At 42.0% G+C, this 24,731-nt stretch overlaps 2 protein-coding genes across 4 annotated transcripts in view; one reads left to right on the plus strand and one right to left on the minus strand.

Annotated features, from left to right (window-relative positions):
- Positions 1–19,103, minus strand: part of LOC143908059 (synaptogenesis protein syg-1) — a 356,526-nt gene extending 337,423 nt beyond the window's left edge. The window contains exons 1-2 of the mRNA XM_077425339.1: positions 18,970–19,103; positions 18,640–18,691 (exon numbers count right to left, since the gene is read on the minus strand). The gene's annotated coding sequence lies outside the window, so the exon portion shown is untranslated. The remainder of the gene's footprint in view (positions 1–18,639; positions 18,692–18,969) is intronic.
- Positions 1–24,731, plus strand: part of LOC143908061 (uncharacterized) — a 217,848-nt gene that overhangs the window by 191,512 nt on the left and 1,605 nt on the right. Inside the window, exon 1 of one of the 3 annotated variants that reach the window (XM_077425341.1) lies at positions 23,810–24,633. The exons of 1 other annotated variant lie outside the window; for it this stretch is intronic. In XM_077425341.1, coding sequence (XP_077281467.1) covers positions 24,571–24,633 — 63 coding nt within the window. In that variant the 5' untranslated portion in view covers positions 23,810–24,570. Of the gene's footprint in view, positions 1–23,809; positions 24,634–24,731 lie in introns of those variants that run through there. One more of the 3 variants, XM_077425340.1, reaches the window with a different exon arrangement.

A 24,731-nucleotide genomic window follows, 5' to 3' on the forward strand; every position in this document is an offset into this window, starting at 1 on the left:
GGCGGGTGCAGAAAAATTTAATATACAGGCCGTCGGTCGAGTAACTCATTGTGTGGACTCTATAAGAAGCTACACGAGCTCGCCGCGCCCACGAGGGCACGGAGGAGGCACGTGGGAGGATTACCGGACGAAATAATAAGTTAACGTGTCATCACTCGCCGACTGTGGCACCCATATATTCTTGGAAGCAGATAATTGCAATTAAGCACACGATAATCCCGTAAAATTGTATCAATCAGCTGCAACATTATGCCGTTTGACAGTGGAATGAATATTTTATATCCAAATATTTGATTCTATTCTATTGGTTTGTAAATTATCAATTGCTCTGATTTCAAAATATCAACAAAAAAACGTAGTAGAAATAACCGTTGACATTGCACAAAAAATAACATTGAAAGTTAAACAACTATTAACATTGCATAAGGACATTATTAGAATTGTTTATATCAATTAATTAGAGTTTAACATGAAACTTTGTTCAAATTAATTCGATGACGTTGGAATTTAATATAAGCCGCTGACATATAAATAAATAAACCTCGAAATAAACATATAAATAAATGTATAGAATATACAATGAAACATGGAATTAGAAAATAATAAATCTTTATTGATTGTCGATAATAAGATAACGAATTTAGTCCAACTACTTTTGAAAAAAGGATATATGTATATGAAGTGCCATATAAACGTGAGGAGTGTCGTGCTGTAAAGCGGTAGAAAAAAAAGGAATCGTAAAGATCGTGAGGAGCCGAGGGGAAAGAGGAGAAGGAGGAAGTCGCTCGATTCTCGAAGGCTGATAATTTACGGACTAGCGTGATCAGGATCACCCTCTCCGCGATTTAGGAGCCAATTTCCAAAGTGCGAGGCGTTGCTCCTACTTAGACCTTACTCGCTTTTAGAGGGGATCGAACGGCATGACGGAGGATAAGAGGAAGCAGCGTGGAGTAACCGTCGAGACGGCCGATGGAAGCTTCAATTTCAATTTAAATAGTTCTTACCCACGGTCAGCAGTCTTTCGTTTCGGCTAATGCGCTCACTCTTCGGAATGTGCGCGGATACGCACCTACTACCGTTTGCGTACGTATCGGGGTAAAAGGAATCGTGGTGGAGAATCGACTCCAGGCAGGCAAAGAGGGGATAAGATAGTAGGATAGAGAGCTGCGCGGAGGGCTGTTGGCTGAGAACTGCGTGATAAAGAGGGGCGAGAGAGGTTGGAGATGGAAAAAGAGAGTGAGGACAAGAAGTTGAGAAAAGGGTTTCGAGAGGGAGGAGGCGAGGACAGAGGGGGATTCGGTACTTTCTTGCCTCCGCTGAAATCCAATATTCGGACAGCGAGAGGAAGAATCTCTCTCTCTCTCTCATGGTGAGTTCCATCTCTCTACCACTTGGTTCTTAGAAATTTATATCGTGCCGCAATTTATCTCGCGTTACGCGTCCGCCGCCGCGCTCCTCGATACAAATTTAATAAGGCGGTCCGGCAGGGACAATAAATCAGATCGCGTTAGCTTCAGATGTCGTCGTGAGGATCGTTAGAACCGATTGCGCTGCATCCCTCTCCTCGAAAGGCTTAAAGAGAAAAGGATCGTGACACATCCGCGCCCGCCTTACGACGCGCGCTTGCTATCTGACAGCTGTTTCTATTGGAAGACCTTCAAGAACTGTGCGAATCCACGATGATACGTTAACGCATCGAACACATCGCGCCTACAACTCGTGTTGGAAATGCAAATCGAGGTGTGCTAATCGTTACACTTTAATCACCGTTTTTATTTATTTAAAAATTACACAATTCCTGGATGTTTATATTTACTTGCAACTGATAAAAACTGACGCATTTAAATTTTATTTGAAATGACAGTAACTTTTTTGAATCTATCTCTTAATTACACATTTATAAAAGAATATTGATAATATTTTAATCGCCTTCAAGAATTAATATATAATTTCCTTTAATCAACGTAACTAAAATTGATCGGTAATTCTAACAAATTAGAAATTCTGATAAATTGTTTATTTATCGATAATTCTAGTAAATTATTTAATACTCATAAAAAGTTGACATCAAAGATGATGTCTTTGGTGAGGAGTGGGTGCTTAAACGGCTAAATGCATTCCTCCCTCGTTCGCACCAGTATCAGCGTGTAAAAAAAAATAAAATAAAAAAGGGATATGCGAACGTGTTCTTGCGGTCGGCCTTATTTTCCATTTAATATCGCGATAGAGTGGTGAGAGAGAACAGTGCCGCGGCGAGATAATAGCGGGGCACCGACCGCGTGCTTCAGTCGGTGAAAGTGGCGAGGAAGAGGGAGACGGGGGGGACGCTGCCCCTTCGCACCAATTAAATCTAATTACTCCAATTCCCGTAAGGGTAACGTCCATCTAATTATCGTTTGACCGAAGCACTTATTAATAACGGACATCGCGGTCTCTGCGTACGCGTTTATGCGTAGGCGCAAGCGGAGTGTATGACTTAAGGCAAATTCACGCGCTTCATTTCTTTTATAATAGTCGGAAAATAAAAGAGAAACGAATCGTTGTAAGATCGAGTAGCGTGAGTAAAACTATCAGATAAACGGAACAGAGATCGGGAAAATACGGAGAGACTTGATAATTGAAAACTGGAGAAAAAGAACGATAAAGAGATCACAATGCGACGAGGTTCCAATGACATTAATAAAACGATTAAAAATATTGTGGGTATATATTTAGCTCGTAGCTCGTATTGATGTGAAAAATTGCCTCACGTTTCTCTCTTCTTTTATTTTTTTATATAATTGTTGTATGTCATTTATGAACAGTTATTTAGTTTCAAGTTGAATTAAAATATTATATCGCTTTAAATTTTAAATTGATGATATCGCGGTTGTGTCTCTCCATATTTTTATATTTTCCACACGTTGTCTCACATATGCGAGGAATATAAAATAATAATACATCAACCGAACAGAGAGAGAACAGAAACAACAGATCAGATAACATTCCAAATTAAAGTTCGTCCGAAAATAATTAAAATTGATAAATATCGATTTTTTAAATATAATATTGTTAACTCGAAGAATATAAGAGATGTATATAACATGTTCTTTCCAGACATTTTCAAAAGTTATGTGTAATTCACTTTGCGTGAATTTCCGGCGTACCGATTGTGGATGATTCACCCGAAATGATTGTCGAAAGTCGACCGTGTGACTCGGCTTTAGCTCGTGCATGGTGCGTGCACGAGGCATATTTTAATGAACAAGGAAAGAGGGCGACGCGCGCGTAATATCGCACCGGTGGCCGCCGGGGCCAAGCCGCGAGGGTCAACGGGGGTTAAATCGTTCCTATAACGAGCTAGCCGGCTGCTGCTACGAGGATCTGTGCCCCATAACTCGATGCAGACTTGACTTACGGCTATCTCCGATCAGCATTCCTCCGATCAAGACGTTCCGTCGCGCGAGACTGCGTTTTTTGTGCACGACGAATCGCGATGTTGTTGCTTCAGACAGCCTTTTACAAATATTAACGTATCAATTACCAAATGTTTAAATTAAGCAAAATTAGGGGAAAATATTGATTTTTCTGACACGTGTATTCACGCCATATAAGGCTCGCGAAAAAGCAAAGTTTTATCCTCGTCAGATGTACCAGCGAACACCTGTGTCCGGCGTCAAAGCGTTGAATGTTGCAAAAAATGGGGATTTGTGGAAAGAATATGGAATCGAGATGAAAATATTTATAACAACGCACACATACACATAGATACAGGATGCGAAAAGAGTAGGTAGTTTCAAGGGAATAAGACAGCGCGAAGGGATAATCTCAAACTCGGAGCTCTCTTCGTTTACGCATCAGTTAATGTTTCGTTCTCTCTCTCTCTCTCTCTCTCTCTCTGGCCTAGCTAAATAAAAGTAAGGAGACACCGGTAATAACAATCTGTCCGCTCCCTACGAACCGGCGTTAAACACGTTGCCCGATCGGGCAGAAATTATAGCCACACCCGCACTTTCCAGCTCATGCACCGTGCGCTCCCTTCGTGTAAATAAGAAATACGTCGTTTGTCATCATTACAGCTTATCTATTACAGTGGCAAGTAGAATAGGGCCAAATAATGAACGTTGCGGGACAGGGTATTTTTCCCAGCTATACGCATCATTGTCCGAAGAAAAATACAGTTACTTAATTCCGTGCATGTCCTTTGTATGATCCATATTTATCTATAAGCTTGAGAAGAACGTAAATAAAATACGAGAGACGGAAATTAACGGCAGGAAATAATTTGAGCTTTCATAGAAGACACTAACTTTATTACCGTCTTTGAGAATTAAACTCTATTATACGCATTTAAATAGAATTAAGTAAAAGAAACGTACAGATTTTTTAAACCTAAAAATTAAAACTGAAACATTTTTCCAATAAAAAAGTCTACGATTTTTAATTCAATTATTAATCTAAAGAAACAGTATTTTTACACATATCTCTTTTTGTATATTTTAACCCGTATATCACGATTAATCCGAAAATAAAGAGCCCATTGGAAAAGTCAGACTGCGCAAATAATTATCGAATCTTCTGTCGTTATCCTCGCATTTTACTTGAGTTATGTAAGCCGAGATGCAAGAATTTGATGAAAGACAACTCAACTTTATCTCAGCCACGCGCGCGAGCATGCGCGAATGTTTCCGAAGTCGATTAATATGCTAATTCGGCTACTTCCGCGAAAGTTAAATACCCGACGACGTCAAGGGCTTAAAGGGGATACTTATATAGGGTCATAGAGATTAGCGATTATAAGCCAGCGGATGGTAGCTAGTTATTAATACTAACTCAAGTCGATCCTCGGCACCTCCGCGAACTTGTTCTCGGACTTTCGATATAATTGATAGACTTTTAGCTCCCTTTCCCACTGAGAATTCCAGTTATTGATACATTTACGAAAAGAGAACTCCGGAAATTAGATACAAAAAAGATATATAGAAGTCCGAGAATACACGTGGAGAATCCCATAGTTTTATATATATTTATTTATCGTCGTCGTTTTCTTCTCTACATTTGGATTACGAGTTCTTCAGAGTTCTTGGCCCTTTCAAATATTCAAAGGGCACGTCGCGGCCGGCCAAAAGGAAGAAACGTTTCACAACGGAATCGTTACTTAAAGCGCGCTCGGAAAGGCAAACAAATAATACTCAACTATTCATATCACTTCTCGGCAACTCTACGATATTCTAATTACCATCGACTGAAACTGAATTCCGGATCTCACCCTGGGCATGAATATTCTTCTCTCCCGGCCTTCTGCCCGGCCGTTCCCTTCCCCGTCCCGCCCCGTGCCATCAAGCCACCCTCCGTCGACCCTCCGTCGACCTTCCGCCCCCGTGCTGAGCGAATCTCCGGCCGAGCCGCGCTGCATAAATCACTTCGTCCACGGCCATTACGGACAAAACCAACGTTATCCCCCTTTCCTTCATCCCGACGAAACTTCGAAATATTTTCTGCGCCCCGGATGGGAATACGGCTTTTATGCGGCAAGTAATTCCCATGTATACGCAACAGTACGTATGGCAGGGTGGGAAAAGGAAAAGAGGCTATCAGTCTACTCGTCGAGCCTCCTTGACAATTCATCGGACCACGAAATCCCGAAACGAAACGAGAATATATACGCATCGTCTTATTGCGCACGCATGAATACGTTACATACATACATATTAGACTCCTTTTCGTTCTTAGTTCTCTTTAAAACAACACGAGAATAACAACGTCGAATATGCTATCGTGAATATACAAATTCGAGTATAGAGATAATGGCGTACAAAAGGCACGATCCGATCCGAAGCTTAATTCAATTTTGAGCGCCCAAGATAATACGGAACGTTGCATGAGTTAGATTGAAATTCTCTCTCATGGGAATATCACCACGTGGCTCAGTCTCAATCATGAGCATACTCTCAATGGCCGTAGATATCCATCAATTGTGACATCACAATGGTCTTTATAATTATTGAGGATTACGCTCGTATATTATTTTGATTATTTAACACACAAGAGCGAATATAATTACTTTAATAATCATTAAAACTTATCTCTTTACATTTCTGAGCCTCTGTTCAAAATGTTGATTTTACTAAGTAAATAATACATTATTATACGTTCCGTGTTGAAAGCACGCAACACGAAAGTTTAGTCTACTTTATATACACTGCTTGACTCACACACACAACACTATTAATTATATCGATCCATGGCACAGCTTACATGTCTCTCATTTCCTACGTCATTGAATATTATTTATATAATTTTCCCAATGACGTTTTTCGATCGATACTATTTCTCCATGTCAAGAACATAGATTGCGAAAGCCATATAACGTATCACGAGTTAAGAGTTCAAAAAGAAACACAAAGGAAAAACATCCAAATAACTCCCAAATTTTTACGGCAATATTAGCGCATTCTCGATCTCGAAACGACGAGAATCCAAAGACGTGCTCCGCGAGTCGGACATTCCACCGGGAAGTGAGAAGAGGAAAAGGAAGGGCGTCGAAATTTTCGTTTTCGGCTGAGATTTGGCGCACCATACCGGAAACTATTCCAATTTACTCGAGCGCGATTATTAACAAGACGCACAAGGGCTCTTTGGGGCCTTTTACTTAATTCCCACGCATGATAGCCGGATGAAAAGGAGAAGCGAAAAGCGAAAGAGTATCGGCATTCCAAGACGCGCGAGATGCGTCGCGAAGAACTGCATCAACCGGAAACTGGCACGCGAGCGCACATGCCTCCCGTGGGATAATCGAGGGGGCTATGATGAACGACGCGCCTCTTCCCGCGGGATATACGGGTGAAACGACCGCGAGAAAGACACCGCGGTCCCTCCTCCGATTCTCGAAGTTTTCCCTCTTTCGTCCGTAATACGCCGCACAGAAAGTGACAACGGCTGAGGTGTGCAGGGTAAAGAAGAGAAGAGGAGAGAGACGCGATGACAACGGCCAAGAGCGCCGTGCGGGGGAGCAAGGAGAACTGAAAAAGGGGGTCACCGTCGCGACGCATACAACGTAAGAGGGTACCTCGGCGCAACATAAAATCGCCATTACCGTGTGGTCGTATGGCCGAGTTACGAGAGGCGGTGCGAATGTCTTCTTACATTCTCGACGGTCCTATAAATAAATACGCCGTTCCATCTTACGTATATATATATATACTTCGACGTTCGCTGTTTTCTAGAATGCGGCGGCCGCAAAGCTCCACGGCGAAGCGAAGCTCTTGGCGTAGTTCCACAACGAATAATCCCAGGGCGACGCCAACCTCGCCCCCGACGACGCGCGACGCTGTCGGCTTACAGTTATCGAACCCCTCTAGCGATGCCGTGAGGGCCCACCATTGAAGGGCGACACTGTCACTCATCGCCTGGCACCTTCGATCCTCACGATCGATTTTTTCCGCGGACAGATGTCACGGATATGTCCCCGGACAGAATTCGTCTTCGTGATGACGGTGTGTTTCTGTCCTTTGTAAGAATTCGTCTTCGTTGTTGCATAACCCTTAATAGCTCTCGGAGGAAATGGGTACACAACTAGGTCTCTTAAGCTTCGAAGAAATCTACGACCGGGCATTTTTCTTGTTCAATTAAACGCGAATGACTCATTCGTAATCGTACTTTAAGGACGGAAGGTCGGAAGGGACCTGATGTCGTATGGTTCTCGGTATAGAATGACCCTTCGAAAAGACTTCCCCTCGCTGCCGAAAGATTTCCGGGATTGATAAGGCCGGATGTCTCGGTCGGAATCGATCTGTGACACTATGACGACTTTATCCCGGGTTTTCACCGCTGTGATATTAATTGCGTAGAAATGTCTGCGAGACGTAACCCACAATTGTTTGTAAAGTTATTCAAAAACTCGTTTCTCCTACCGCGTTACTATTTACAGATCCGCGCACGAGCATTTAAGAGGTAATGGAATTTAGCACTCCGGCGGCAACAGGAAGAACTCGAGGTGCGCCGGAAGAAGATTGCACAAAGAGAAAGTTCCGCGAAAACAATTCGTAATATTACCGCCCGAGAAAATTACATTAACCAGAAATGCTGATGTATAAATTAGTAAAATTGCGAGCAGTCGTTCACGCTTAAGCGCATTACTCCCGTATATCTAACAATTATGGATGGAGCCTGAATCTTGAGGGGCGGAGAACGGAGACTGTAACAAAGCTATACACAGACTGCGCGAGGGAGTTGAATTATTCCGCATTTATAAAAATATATTAACATTTGTGTACTATCGTTCTGCCTGTAACTCTTAACAACAGTGCCGTTATCGTTATATTATCGTTGCCCCAGGTGGTAATATATAGTAAAAAAAAAAGCTGCGCGACGACAATAATATATAATGATAACGACACTGTCGTTAAGAATTACAGAATAGGGGCACTAGGAAAGGTTTTCGGAACGACCCAAAACAATCGCGAGAGCTTTTCCGACAAGGAGGAAGAAATTAAGCAATGACAAAGGGGGAGACGTTATGAAGTATGCCGTTGAAAAGAAACGATAAAAATAAGAAGATATCGCGAGAGAAACGCGGAGTTACGGTCGTTTAGTCGCGTCGTAAAGCATCTCTCGCGTCTGTTCGCTCTCCCTCACGCGCGCCGCGCTTCTATACCTGAAGTCGACTCCACTTTCGTTCTCTCTATAGTGCTTTTTCCCCTCTGCTTTCTTTATCATCGCGTATCCGATAATTAGGCACATCCGTCCGCCGTCAATGTCTGTTCGGCTAATATTTTTATTTTACTTGTGGGATACGATATTCTTATTCCCTTATATTTCAGTTATCTCGATAAATTATTGATTTCGGACAGAGCAAAAGGATCCTTTTTCATTTCTCTTTTCTTTCCTCTTTTCTTCGTGCTCAAACCTTTCTCTTTTATTCCAGGGGAGTCCGCCTTCTTCGCTTGAGAGCAAAAAGGTTGAACAAAAATACATTGTCTACTGTCTCGTAGTCTCGTAACTCGATACAATTCGCGCGTTCGCTCACGTCAACAACGAACGAGACGCGGTCGATAGTCTCGCGAAGAAACGCCCTATCGGGGAAAAATTCACGCACAGATCGGTATAAACCGTTAGATTTTGTCCGTTCGTTCGTATACGTAGGTGATAAAAGAGCGGCGTTTCGATTGTTTGCACGCGGCCTCGAGTGCAATAGATATAGCCGTTCCCCGAGATAACGAGACCTTTCTCGCAAATCGCGCAAATTCACGTTGCGCTGCCGGTTAGCGGCGCGAAAAGCGGAATTCGCCGTAAACGAAGAATAAATAAAGGGGCCACGCGCATAAACACAGGGATCGCATAGAAATCGCGACGCCGCGCTGCTCGTGTCACATTCTGAGCGACGCCGATCTCGCTGTTTGCGTAAAATCCTAACTCGTCCTGCCCCTATTCGTCAGGGGGAAAACGGGTCTCGCGGAAATTTTCTAGTAAACCGCGCGACGCGACTAATGTCCGGTGATTCATTCAAAACGATATTTTTAACGCATCCCCAAAGGGACGGAAAAAATTCAGCGAGCTTAATGAACGCAAAAGACTCGGTATAAATACTGCATAATTATTGCACTCCGCTGCTTTCGAAAGTATCCTCGGATTTCTATGCAAAAAAATGCGTCCGGAAAATCTGCTGAGAGATTTAGCGATATAATTACAAATGCAAATTTCATATATATATATATATATATATATATATATATATATATATATACTACTTAAGGATCAGAGAGTCAAACTCTCAGGTGTCGAAATATACGGAATATATTTCGAGATAACAAAATTTATTTTCAGAACACAAACGTACATACGTTCAGAAGGAAATGAATATTCATAACAGCTGATTAATAAGAGAATTCAGATTATTCAGTTGATTAATAAAAGAATATAATTTTCAGCGAGATAATCTCGAAGAAATTTTTGCCCCTTTATTTAATTTTAAGTTCATTCCGCATTCACAGATTTCTTCATCGTCGTCATTTTCAAGATTCATATATCAAGTAAATTAATCGTTTTTATTATATGCTCTACATATCTTTACGTTAGAGAAATCGATATAACATTTTTAAAATAGAGATTTAAACATATTTAAAAAAAACCAATTATATTAGTGTTGCATTATTTTTTAAACCAAAATTACGTTGAAGGCTTCTCTGCTATTTATAGATACGCTGTTATTTCGCCCGGCAACCGGCTAATATAACGAAATCAACTCAATTAATTGTCTCTAATGTGTGCAAGTGTTACACTGGAAATTCAACGTATGACGCATCGCTCCTATTTCGATTTGACGAAGATAATGAGTCGACGACGACGGGAGACGAGGGGAGACAATCATTGACACACGTATATAGTGTGGATATAGTGTACATATAGCGTGTGGATACAACTTAACATATATATATGTATGTATGTACGTTCCTATGACTCAATGGGAAAGCTCGCATACACGAGGTCAGCCAACGTCTCGATATTCATGAGGTCAAAGCAGCTGCGCGCGAGTAATTTTGAAGAGTGCAATAAAAGGGAGCGAAAAACTTGCGTAATTAACGCTACAACTGTTTGACTCTTTCCCTCATACACGAAAAAAATTATTGCAAATGCTTCATAAAATTATTGATTTTTCACATTATGTAAATCGTAGCGAGTTTGTCCCAGCGATAATTGCACGTTAATAATGAAGCGATTTATGTTTACAAAATTTGACGAACAATATATATCAACTGTATTCATTTAGCGCATGGCTGTGATATACATATCATATACAAATCTCATAATAATTTACAAGCTCTAAACTCTAAAATTTATGGTGGTAGAAATACTATCTGTCTATGCGTTTTGCAACGATAATGTTACGCATATATGTATATGAGCTACTCTAATATTAATCTAAATAATAATGTACCGATTTAGTTATCAGAAACTGCTTTAAGCCGCGCATGGAAATTTAACGGATAACAGGAAAGTAAAATTTATTTTTCAAGAAATAGGTTATCCAAGACGAAATTAGAATGTCACAAATAATAATTAAAAAAAGTTAGCGCATGAATATCGCATTTCCAACTATGTAAAAAAGATACGACATATTCATGTTATCGATCGTTATTTCCATATTTGCATTACTATTCCTGCACTTCTGATAGAAAAGTTTGTTCGGTAGCCTTTCATATTTAATAACCTGTCAACAATATTGTGTACATAAATTCAAATACAGCAAGAAATTTCTTTATTGCTTTGACCTCGTTTCTCCGAATTTGCGATGCATGTCAAAACGTATTGCACAATGTATAAAAAGATTTTTAAAAATAGAGGAGAACAATTTTTAATATAGAAATACAATAAATATTTAAAAATACAAATGTGATATAAACGCGACCTAAGAATTGGAGCAGTTATAATTGTTATCAAGATAATTACGATTAATGTTAAAAGCAGCTAAAAGAAAATGTCAGTTTAGAATTACTGCGCGAATAAGACTATATGACTGGGAAACGAAGAGGAAAAGAGGCTAGAGTAATACATAGAATGGGGCATTATAAAGTTGTTGATACAATTCCCTCGTGCATTTCGAACTGTCCGTGTCTTATATGGCCTTTATCGATGTTAAACACCCGGTTGGTTGTTACTGATCAAACAGGAACTTTCATCCTGTCCAACTAAGCTAAGCACAGGTAAGCTTTCATCCCATTAATGGTTACCAACGTCTACAAATGCCCGCCGGCGCGGCGGGCAGACAGATGCGCGCGCGTAAAAGGTCATTGTAGCAATGTACACTGACCTTTAATATCCGGTGTATAGCGCGCGCAGTGTGACGGCGATGCAAGATTCCTATAGAGCTAGCGCGTCTCTTCGCGAAATTTAATCAACGTCAAGGAACTCGGTCTAATCACAAGGTGATCTCACAATGAATTTATATACCTGGCGGCGACAGCCTAATTAGCTATTTTCTTTAAATAAACTATATAGGGTGTGTATAATTCATACATTTTGATGCGGTGACGCGATAATTATACCGTAAAACACCAATGTATGAGACGTCAATGAATATTAAGTCCTCATTTATATTATATCGAAAAAATCTTTTCTCAATTTGTATCACTTTCCCCTAGCGCCGTATCGCCTTCAAGTCAACCCCTTTTTCATATTTTTCCAGACTTGCGAATAATATCTCATTATAATCTCTGAAAAACATTTAACTCATAATTTAAAAGAGTAATTACTTCGAGAATAGTATTTGGCAAAATTCTTTTCGAACAAATTCCGATCAGCAACGACGAGATAAGTATTCCCCTTGATTTTTATATCGGCGACGGGGAGAGCAAAGGAAAAAACCCCCCTGGGAGTGATCGGTTGATTAAGCTATCGAACCCAGTTTCCACGTCAGTGTGCGCATTAAAAGAATTCTTTAAAGCACGAAATACCATCGTGCGCCAGCTTATCTCCGTAAATGCAACGGGGAATGATGTAATTAAAATGAATATACGTATATCCCGCGCTTTTACAATAATCCGTAAGAAATCGTAAATAAATTACTTCTTGGAGTTCGGGATATATCTTCATCGAAGAAAAAAAGTCACCGATACGCGATACACGTGATTGGTTCTTATACCGCTGGAAACGCGATTGTGCCAACGATGTAAGATAATCGGCATTATTTTCTCAACGGAACGAAAGAGATTCAAGAGAGGCCGTGAATTCTCTCTACTTTGAGCGATCCTATCGATGACCGGTCGATATAGAATCAACTACACGAGATAACAGAGACTGTGGTTGGAAAAAAAAGGGAGCGCGATATATTTGCAGGCAGTTACGTCCCAGTTATAGCAAAGTAGACTAGTTTTTACGGACGCCGGAAAAAAAGAGGATCTTATAATAGAGGGTATCGCACGGCTACGTGATCACAGAAAATTTGATGCGGATCATCGAAGTGCTGCATAATGCGCGGTTCATGGCCAAGTAATTTGCTTTCGAGTTGCGTGCGCTAAATAGCGTAGCCTTTCGGCTCGCAAACACGCATCGGCTCGTTTGCCGCGTGCACGTGAAGTGTACATACAAAGAGCGGTTGCATTTTGTGTTTCTCATAGTCCCAGATAATCAGGCTGAACGGTGGGCTGAATCGGGAAAGTCGATTATGTAAATACCTGGCCTCGCCATTTTGTGCCTTAAGTCGAGCAATCGCGAAATGGATGTGCGCGCGAGAAACTCGTTCATTATGCTGGCTGCTCCAGTTACACTAACCGAGCCCGTTACGTAAAGTCGATGTAACTTGAATTAATACGGTCGTTCAAATGAACGTTTCAATCACTCGCGCGGACACGGCGTAATTACGGAAAATTATTTATTAATAATGTAATCACGCAACGAGTTTCTTTCTCTGTAACGCGCACGGATCCGTAATTCTCTATAGCAATATTGCTAATTTACGGAAACCTACATGTTATCCCGTCTCCGCTAAGTGCTCCTATGAAAATATCCCGTGGGTACTCGTAACTCGTAACACGTTCACTTAATGATAGAGGTATATATTTTTTAGAACTGCCCCCCGGCTATAACAGATGAACCGAGACACCTAAAATTAATCTACGACAATGTATAACATCATACAGAGAACAGTTTCGTTAAAAATGAGCTGAAATCCAGATAAATACCATAGTCCAAGATAAAGTAAATTATCATATGTCATATAAAAAAACGCATTGGCTCTCTGTTCTTTTATCCTTAAAAAAAAAATAAAAAGAAAAAAGAAAAGAAAATCCAACGCTTTCGCGGAAGTTTCGCGTGATTTTGAAGTCATGCGTGTCAAGTCAAATTGTACAGAGGATTAAGGCAGGCTTATCGGTAACGACACGAAACATCCTGCTGATATATCCCGTTTAGTAGCTCCGGTTTAACAGACGGTATTTATAGAGCTGTTTCGAGTACGGACGGAGAGCGCGATGAGTCAAAGTTCCCGCGTACGGGTGCATCCCTCACCGACTTCGATGTATCACCCCCAGTAGACCGTTTTTATTTCCGTGCGTATGAAGGCAATGCGTACATACATATGTATATATATATATGTATATATATATATATATATATAGTATTTATGATAGCGTGCGCGCGCGGCTTAATGAGCTACGGACAGACAGCCGGTCGCTGACTCACTGGCACATCGCGTCGAGCGTTATGGTGCGGGCTCGACGAGCCCTCCGGGGAATACCCCGAACCCCTTCCGCCTTCGCGAGACCCTCCCGTCTCCCGTTCCCTTCGTCAGACTCGTAAACAGATCCATAGACGTAATTAAATGCGAGTAAACGTCTGTCAGCCAGGTGGAAGTAAACCCTCGCGCCTAATCTTTCCTTGTCCTTCGCGCGAATTGTACTCTCTTTCGCGCCTCTCGCGACGCGACATTTATACATAATAATATGCACCGAGACGAGACTGCGAAAGAGAAGGATATGAAAGAGAAATGATAGCTCAGACGAATTATTATTAAACGTGACGTCAGATTTCTACTTTTAGAATTCAGTTGATCGATGATAAACCGATTGCCAGTAGTCCTCGATTCGTCAAAAACGACCGCGCTGTAGCCATAAAATCACGGTGCACATATAGGTGGAGAATTTACATTTTTTTTACCAATGTATTTTTAACTCTGTTTATTTTCGATCCGCCTCTCTTGTGTGTCCCCGTTATTATCGTTTGATTAGTTTATTCCAAAATTCACGCATCAATTATCTATGGCTCGATGCGCAGTATTTTAATAATTCAACAAGGTCCACTTTCGAATCTATAATATTCGACGCGATATTTATCCAAAGGTATTTAAAAACTATCGAGTCATCGTATAATTACATAATGTACGGCGTTTTACGGATGGGAACGCACAATCGGATCGAGCAATAAACGTTACGAGTAATACGTTTCCCCGTATTTGCGTATTCTCGCACATTTTGTCCGTGTCGGAAGATCTTTCTCGCGCGTGTGCATATCAATAAAGACTCGGGATGTATCCTTTCGTGATACATGGACGCGTACGTTCACGCGCGCGTTTCGCTCTTTCGTTCGTTTCTTCGATAATTTTTCAACGCCAGCGAGCCACGCCGCTGCGTTGTGACGCTAAATCAACGCGGCGCGCATCTCGGGCGCGCGGATCGAGCGCGAGAGAGGAGACAGGAAGGGAAATAATAGCCGCCGTAACTACACCACGGGCTCCCGCAAATATATTTCCAACTAACATAAGATTGAAAGTGGGTTGATAAGGGTTTACGTCATCGGGTCGGAAAGACCCGCGAAGGAGACGAGCGAGAGAATGGAAGCCCCGGACCGAGATCGCTCGGATGGGAGACGAACGAAACCGGGCGGCGAAAGAAGGAGAGAGAAAGAAGGAGAGAGAAAGAAGGACTCGAGAGACAGAAAAGCGGCATTTCCTACGAACTGTACTTAAGGCGACAATGCTCGCACCGATTACAAATTTTACGGTGCACTCTGCGGCATGCCCTCGCGGTCGGATTAAGGAGAGCTCTCGAACGCGATTTCCTTAGGACGTTTCAGAACCGTTACCACCGCGCGAAGGAGAATCGTAAAAGGATGAGCGAGTCGGATGGTACTCTGCATAACCGGTGGGAAGAAACCGGAGATCCCGAGTGGATAGACTTCTGGAGAGATCGCTCTTAAAAATTCGCGACAAATTAATAACTCGTGAGAACGTAACGCGCGGAGACATGCGGAACGCGTTTTTCTTTCACCGGCGGATATCGAGGAGAGATCGGTAACGAAATGGCGAATCTCAGTGAATCTCTGTAACTGTGTCCTTTCGCCCTTTCGCGAAAACGGTGCGAAACGGCGGTTTGCTCGTCTCCCCTTCCCCTTGGAGACGAGCCAAAATAGGAATTGGCTATTGACCAAGACAATGGTACCTAAATTATCACTGGCGCTTGCACGCTCCGCGCCGCGCCGGGAGATGCTCGACCCTTGTTACGTGTCCTGTATTCGATTATCTGCGTCATGCTTTATTACGGGCTAATGTCACGACAGCGGCGCATCTGCGGCGATCGCATCGCGACTCGCGTCACTTGGCGCAAATTCACGAGGACGAAGTGGGATCTGCGGATCGATTCGACGTACGTGTGCGCGTGTTAAAACGAGAGACGCAAATGTTGCGCAACTCTTTTATTTAACTTTGATAATAAATTTTTCGAAGAATTTGAAATCTACCTCTTCTCCACAGAAGATATAGAGACAGCTTATTGAGACGAGTAATTATTGATTAAAAATAAGAAGTTTTCGACGTATCGAATTTCCCGCAAAAAAATGCGTAAGTCCACGATCTTCAGACAATTTAAAATGGATTTTGTCTTAATGAAATTTTCATTTGAGGCTCGTAGGTTAAATTGATACTAATTGGTAATTAAGAAAGTGATCTACTTCCATGTTTTTATAAAAAAATGTGTCGTTAAAGACAGGAATTAATTAATAAAACATGGACCGTAGTATTGTTCTTTCCAAACAGCGGAATTTATTTTCTGTTAGAAAATAACTTCGTTGTTCACAACACATTCGAAAATTGATCATAGATAAAGAGAGGTGAGGACGTTATTCGTTGAATAGAGGTGGAAAGCCGTGAAAATGTCGACAAATCCAGAGATGAAAGAGAGCGGGTACTGAATGTGTGTGTGTGTGTGAGAGAGAGAGAGAGAGAGAGAGAGAGAGAGAAGGGAAGGAGGAGAGAAGAAAGAACGGAGAAGAAGGACGACGGAAGAAAAATAGAAGCGACGACGGCGAACGGATTCCTTTGGGCGTGAGAAAAATGCCCGCGAGAAACCCTACCTCCGGTCCCCTCCTTTCTTTGTATATTCGAAGGATTTCCACTAATGAAATAATTAAAATTACAAAGCTCTCCGCGCTCGACGACCGACGAGGATAACGACGACGACGACGACGACGACGACGAACGATCGTGTGCGCCGGAACCTCTATTTCCCCTTACATCCCCCGCAATCCCTTTACCTAGGAGGACGTCTTTGCACCCATCCCTTTACTCGCAGGGAAACCGGTAACGGTTCAATGAAAATCAATGAAAATTCCCGACGAAGAAGCTTTGAAATTCCATTAGAAAATCAAAGACATCCCTCGTTCTCTCCAACTGTTGTTTCGCTCATTGCCTGTTTCGCGAGTCCGTAGTCTCACCTTTTCACGTTGTCGAACGCGAGTATATTCCAATCGGATGTGCGAATATACGGAACGGATGGAGAACTCGATTGTCACCATCTTCTTCTATAATTGATCTTCTAAAAGCTCGTTAATGTGAAATTTCTTACTTAAATATGATAGAATCGGAAAAGTGAATTAACCTAATATTGGATCGTTCGTGCGAAGATAACTGAATGGTTCGACGTAAGAATATAAGATAAATCTATTTTAAGTCATGCCCTTAAATGAACTGTGCAAATTATCGACTCGTTTCGCCCTTGTTTCTGAACCCTTCGCACTTTCTACACACATTAGGTATTTTACCAGGAAATCGGGAACTATATAGCTTCGTTACTCGCGAGGACGCGAGATTATCTAAAAACGCGTGGGCACGCGTAACACAATCTATGTCCAAACACCCGCAGGATCCCCGGTATCGAGTTACTCGTTTTAGGTGGCGTTATTTGAGATAACCACCTGGGGCACGAATACACGGGACCGCGCGCCGGACGTGGAGCTTCGGGAGCCAGACACGACGAAAGCACTCCATGAATGCTCGGGGGCTGTTCCCCGGTCCCTTATTTCGCCATCTGGACCTAAAGTTGACGATAAACAAAAGAACGCGATCGAAATCGTTCGACGTATCACTTCCGTATCCGCGATATCGATAACGTTACAGGGGACATAATCGATTCGATCGTCTCAATCTCCCGCTGTTGCTATAATATTCCTTTGTTATGCGCGAGAGAATAACAGACTACGAAGAAATGTGGGTCACGAACTAAATTCGCAAAGTATGCATTAAAATTTCATGGCACAAGTATGTAAAGATACCATCAGAGTCTTCGCGACCTGATACCTTATTTATAGTTATTTGCAGTTTTCGCTTTTTGAAACCTTCTTGCTGTTTTCATTTCTATTATATCTATATCTGGCTGCTAATAATTTTCATTAAACTACCATAACTACGTTACGGATGAGCGATGTTCGTTATGCGTCGCGAAAACATTTTGAACTATTTAAATTGTCTGCAAAAAGTTGAAACGAAAATTTCAAACGTCTCGACTCGGGACTTTTATAAGACTAATAAATTTTATTTATTATTATCACCGATCGTTTAACTTCTCTTGAAAATTTTTCGATTCTCTCTGACAATCTCCGAGTATTTGCAACGTTCTAGGGAAGGCGCTATCAAATCATAACCAAATAGCTAGGTAACGAAATACAAACAGTGTGTCCGTGCTCGAGGGGGAAGTACCACGGTGAGGGGTAAGGTAAAGATGAGAAGGGAACGGAACAAGGTTGCGATGTACTACCACCAGAACAAACCAGGAGAATACTCATAGTGATTGTATACACGATGGTTCATAAATCATTCGTTTTTTTCCAAACCTCAAAACGTTAGAAATGATATTTAAAAAAGCTGCAATAATTTTATATTAATTTATCACTCACCGACACCGATGCGCAATAGCGGAATTATATCTGCCACGTAGCTACGTTGATTCTGTAACATATAAATATAAAATTTATATTAAAATAGTGTTTAAAAAACTCAATGTTTTAAAACATAATTCCTATGGCATCAAACCTTTTATTTATCATTCAATTAGATATTTATTTAAATAATTATTTTCCTAAAATGATCTTTATACAATAATGAGCTTTTATAAAACTTCAAATTACCACTTTCTTTCTAATTATTATTTCTAAATTATTGTGAAATAAAGCGATTCAAGAATAAACGGGAAAAGAGTTGCTTTTACACAAATAAATAATATTTACCGCAAAGTTGTTCCGCTGGCGCCCGATGCCTCTCCCAGGCCTCCTCCTCCTCTCAGGCTGTCCTCTCGGGTTGTCAGCTTGAATTCCATCGATGCAGCGATGCGACTTCCCGCGTCATTTATATATATATTTCCTAAAACATATAAATAAACTATTAAATAATTCTTACACGCATCAAACTTCTTATTCATTATTTAATTAAATATTTATTTAAATAATTATAGGTACATTTTCCGAAAAAGATCTTTACAAGGCTCAACTTTTATAAAATTTCAAACTTCTTTTTAATTATAATATTATTTCTAAATCATTGTGAGAGAAATAAAACAGCTCAAGAATAGCGCGATCCGCTTCCGGATAATACGACAACTTCGAACGGCACTCCCGAAAATGCGACGATTTTAATTGTCATATTCGAAAATTCAACGATTTCGAACGGCACTCCCGAAAATGCGACGCAACGAACCGTTTATACAATCGGCGGCGATTGTGTTTAGTTGCTGTTATTCGGTAAAAACGGAATTGCCTGCATGCAAAAGATATAAGATTACGCGTACGTTTAGGTCGGTACTCTACTTAGATAGGGATACGCGTAATATAAGTAATACGTGAGGATAAAAATATGCGAGAATAATGCTACAGTTGAAAGCGGATGAAGTACGCGTCGCGTGTGATTAATTTCGAGAGGTTATCGTGCAAGGTATGGCAAAGCCGCACGATATATATATATATATATATATATATATATATATATAAAATCTCTTATCTAATGTGTGAAAGATAAAACTATATATTTATGTAAAATAACGCGTTATGTATAATAGTTCTCTTAGGAAATGAAGTATAATTATATTCAGATAAGATAACACACACAACAGAAATGCAAGGAATTCTGCATAGATATTCAAAAGATTTCAAAACGCTGAACACCATGAATTTAAGAATTAAAGGTACCAATGTGACTGATCCAAATAGATTGCTATACGAATTCCGTTACGAGATTGGTACGTTTTTCCGGGCCATTTCCGCAGACTCCGGTAAAAAGAGCGGAAAGGAATAAGGATAACAATTTCGTGCCATCGCAATAATTCCTTTTGCGGATATGTACGGTATTGTCCGATAAATTTGCGCGCGATGGGCGGATCTTTGCGCGAATGTTTGACGAACGTAAAAAGATTAAATTCTCCGAAGGACTGGGATAGGAAGAGAGTTCAGCTATTTCCTATCTCGCTTCTCGTATACGTCGCTTCCTGCCCTCGGGGATGAAACCCCGAACGCCATCCCCTCAACGCTCATCTCTGCCGCACCCGCGCACGCATTGCTATCCCGGAGCTTTCGGTCACGCGACTTTCTTATACTCTCTGACTTGTTTTTTTTCGCGACTATACAGATTCCTCGATGTCGAAAAGAACCGAAACATTCGCGGTCGGACAGCGGTAGCGCGGTTTTCCTACTTTAACGCGAATACTTCCAGAAAGCATCTTTCGCCCGTCGGCCGAGCGGCACGCGCTTGACACACAAACTCTCGACACCTCTTCGCATATACCAGGTATCGCCGAATCGCTTTCCACGCTCTGTTTGTAATTTTATCGCCGTAAAAATCGCGTCGCGCTAAACATCGCCCGTATGGCGCTTCTCAGAACATCGCGTCATTACGTGCTCTTTTTGCGAAACGTAACTGAAAGCCAGCGTGTGTAACCGAAGAAGCCCGGTCGTATTTAAATTTCTCTCTTTACAGCATAACGTTAGATGGAATTATTTGTGTGTGCCTGCAGAGGTAACTTTTTGACGCAGTCGGAAAAACGTCCTAAAGTCAATTAACTATAATAAGAATCGCTTAAACTGTTGATTCGTGAAACATAGAAAACTGACCTTTACTAATAATATTCATATAAACGTCAGAGACTGTAATAAATTGAAATAATTTCTGTATATGACAAAATATCGGATTATAGAGACACGGAGAAAATATTGTAATAAAAGTTTTTTTGTTATCTTGAAATATATATATGATGGAAATTATGATATTCTTATTCAAAGATATTATATTTTAGATTCTACAAAAGAATTATGTAATTTTTGGAATATATTTTAATGTACAATTTAACGTAATCAAATTCCAGTAAAGTGAAAAGAATATTTTACGATGTGAATGTTGGTTGCTTTTATACAAGTTGTCCGTTTCACTATGTTCGAAATGTAGCAGTTTTTTAGACGTAACAAGTTAACTGACTAAAACGTTGCAATGTAAGTTTTTATATAACCGTAGCAGAGTTACATAGACATTTTGAAATGCCTATGTAACTTTTTGTGTATGGTAATTTTACTGATGTGACTGGTAAAAATGCATATTGTTCACTACGCATTTTCATATAGTAATAAATAATAATGTTAAACACTGACTTTACGTCAAAGCGCCATAAAAAAGGATACACTTAATTGTTATTTTTGTTCATCGATACTGTGATATTTTTCCATATTTTATAAAATACTATTGTTTTGCAAATTTAAAGTAATTTTCCCTTCCCAAAAGTTTTGTGCTTACAATAATTTCAGAATATACATAGGTAATACAATCAATATATACATATAAATATAAATACATACACATACAGATATATGTAGAATAGAATGTACACAAGATATTAATATTTTTAGAAATTTAATAACGTCAGAATTAACGATGTTCAAAGTGAAAGGCATATGTCAGGCAAAATGATAATTGCGAATTTACAAGAATTTAGACTATTGGTCTTTATAAATCCCGATGCAAAGCCTCGATGTGTGCGTTTTGTTTGCTGGACGAGAAGGACCGTCACGGACAATCGAACTAATTGCACGCGCTTTAGAAACGGTGCGCAACGCACACAGAGTGGCGAGCTACTTAATTAATGCGGCGCGCGTTTGGGATGAAGATCGCCCCCAAGAAGGCGGCTCCAACGAGCGTGACTAATACGGAGATATATTTAAACGTATCTCGGCACGGGTGCGAGAAGGCGGGAAAGAAGAAAAGAGAAAGAAAACCGACTCACACCCCCTCGCGGCCGCTGACTCCATCCTGATGAGATCCTCGCTTCCCGCAAGAGTCTGTACGCCCCGAGGACGACGACGACGACGTCGACGTACGGCACGTTGAGAAAAAGGAGCGGGGCCGGGAAGAGACTCGCTGCATCCGCCGACAAATACGTCGCGTTCGTCTTCCCTGTGGAAGAAACGGAGAATAATAAGCACGCTGAGAGCGAACGGGGTAAACGGAGCGGTGGTTGGGGGGGGGGGGAACGGGAGAGAGAAAGAGAGGATTTGGACGAACGCGGCGCGTTTCAGCATTTTTGTCTCGTATCATCGCGCATTCACGACGCGATCCGATTCTCGAGAGCGAGATAAAGACGGCGAATCTGCATGTTCCGCGCGTCTGCGAGAGGAGAAGTAAATTTATGCGCATATATCTCCATCTCGCTCTTCGACCGCGCGTCTCGCTACGTACATTCGTCACTCCGCGTATTTTATCTTCTCGCGCCGGTTTATACCTGGTATACATATAAAGTTCAGCTACACTAAACTGTATTGTCAGCGAGATATCCGGAGATCCGCGCGGGTGTCGAGACAGTTTTAGAAGTTTATAAATCGCGTAGGGAGACAAGAGGGTAATGGCGGCGCGGCGTATCGTCAAGCGCGACGTTCCGAGTTCCGAGTCCGCAACTCGAATGATGCGTTTCAAGATACATATATACGTTGACGATACGAAAAATCTACAATTCACGTTACGAACTAGAGAGACTTACAATACCGCGTCGGCGCATTTCGAGAGGTGCCGAAAAACGCGCGCTCTTCGTTATACGGTTCGAATTAACGAGCCGAGTAAAAAGACGCGAGAAACGTTCGGCCGAAAGATCCAAAGTCCGCTCGTCCGCTGCCCGCAGCCCGCGGTTGAACCAGCGGCACCATCTAATATCTTCCCTCTTTCTCGCAGCAATGGCTAACTGCACGTCTATCTCGGTTTAAGTGTAAAAGGTGCAGCTAGAAGGTGCGGCTTTCGGAGCCTGCAATTCAAACGCTACCAAACTGCACCGGTAGCGTCATCTCGAAGCGATCGATCGTACTTTGTTCTCCGTAATCGAATCATCGCGCATTTACCGACACGTCTCGTTTGTCGATAAAACAATTAAATTATAAGAATTGAACCGAAAAGATAGGATTATTAAAATTGATTAAAAACATTCACAGTCATATTAACGCTAAAAGTAATAATTTTCCAATTCTTTTGGGTCCTCTCAATAATTATACTAGATATCCCGCACAACAAGAATTTAATTAACTTCTCCAATTTCTTTCTCATCAAACCGCAATGACGAAATTAACTAAACCGATCGTTTGTCCATCAAATTCGGAGCGCGAGATACTTTTTACGACACCGAAATCTCTCTCCCGTGTCTGAAAATTCTTTGTACAACTCGAAGAACAGAAATCTGAATCTTCATTGATTCTAAATAGCGCAGAATTGGATCGCGCGCTTTTTCGGGAAGAATATAGGAGACGATCCTAACCGCTCCTCTTACATCAAAGTTTCGACGCGTATTTCTCAATAAATATACAGATTTTCACATCTATGATATATTGAATCGAAATTCTTGTTTACCGGGAAACAGCCTGCAGAAGTATATTGACCTAAAAATTCGCGTCGACCTCTTCCGCGCGGTAAAAGCCTGACACGATCCGCTCCAACTCCCCTTATCTCTCGCGCGCGCGGCGATTATCGTTCGTTAGTTCGTTGTGTGTAAATTTATATATATCTGCTCCTCCGCGGCTGCACCGCGGCTATACCTTCTGCACTTGAAACGGGCGTGCGGCGTGCGATCGGACGTCGCGTCGTCGCGTCGGAGAGAGAAAGAATCGGCGTGGCGCGTGGCGAAAGGCGCGGCGACGATGCTCGGCTGCGTGATACAGTCGTGATACGCGACCGATACGGTATATCGGCGTGCCGCCCCTCCCCCCGGCGAGTCGCGCTTTTTGAAAGTAATAAACGTGACGCCAGCAGCCAGCTTCCGTCCGTTCGTCGGGACGTGATGTGACGTTCGCACATCGCGGGTCGCACGTCGCACGTCGCAGAAACGTCGGTATGGCACGGTAGGGTGCGCGTGCATATCTCCTTCTCCTTTTCGTCGGGGGCGTTTCGTTTCAAGGTCCACGTCCACGTTTCACGGCCCCCCTTCGCGAGGAACATCCTCGGCGTCTCTCCGAATCGCGCGTTTCATGGGGAGTTACGGTTACGGGGCTTCGGGCTTCGCCGATCGCGGCTTAACGTAATCGCGCTGCCCTCTCCCCCGCCCCCCTTCGCCTCCTCCTCCTCCTCCTCCTCACAGTCCGCACCCCCCTCGGACCGGAGGTGTGCCGACACTGCTGACTCGTCGATAAACAAGGAGCCGCGCGCGCGCCGACGTCACCGCCAGGAAACGCGCGCGATGCGTGTCCCGGCGCCGCGAGCGCAACACCCGAAGGTCTCGTGAAGGATGTCCAGGTGTCAGTGATTGATAATCGATACCCGCGAGACGCGCGTGAAACGCGTTAACGGGGAGCGCGTAGGTAGGTTCGGGGAAGGAAGGCATGGAGGGTGCCAACGGTCAGCTGCAGACCAAGTATCAGAAAATCGCCACGGAATACTCAAAAGTGAGCCACCTCTCTCGTATAAGACGTAAAGGCAGATTTTTGTTGTATTTACGATAGGAGAGCGTCCGTTTGCTTATTTAATTTATGCTAAAAGGAGG

Source organism: Temnothorax americanus, unplaced genomic scaffold, assembly GCF_048541705.1.
Source record: "Temnothorax americanus isolate GAGA-0224 unplaced genomic scaffold, ASM4854170v1 Scaffold9, whole genome shotgun sequence".
Taxonomy (NCBI): Eukaryota; Metazoa; Arthropoda; class Insecta; order Hymenoptera; family Formicidae; genus Temnothorax; species Temnothorax americanus.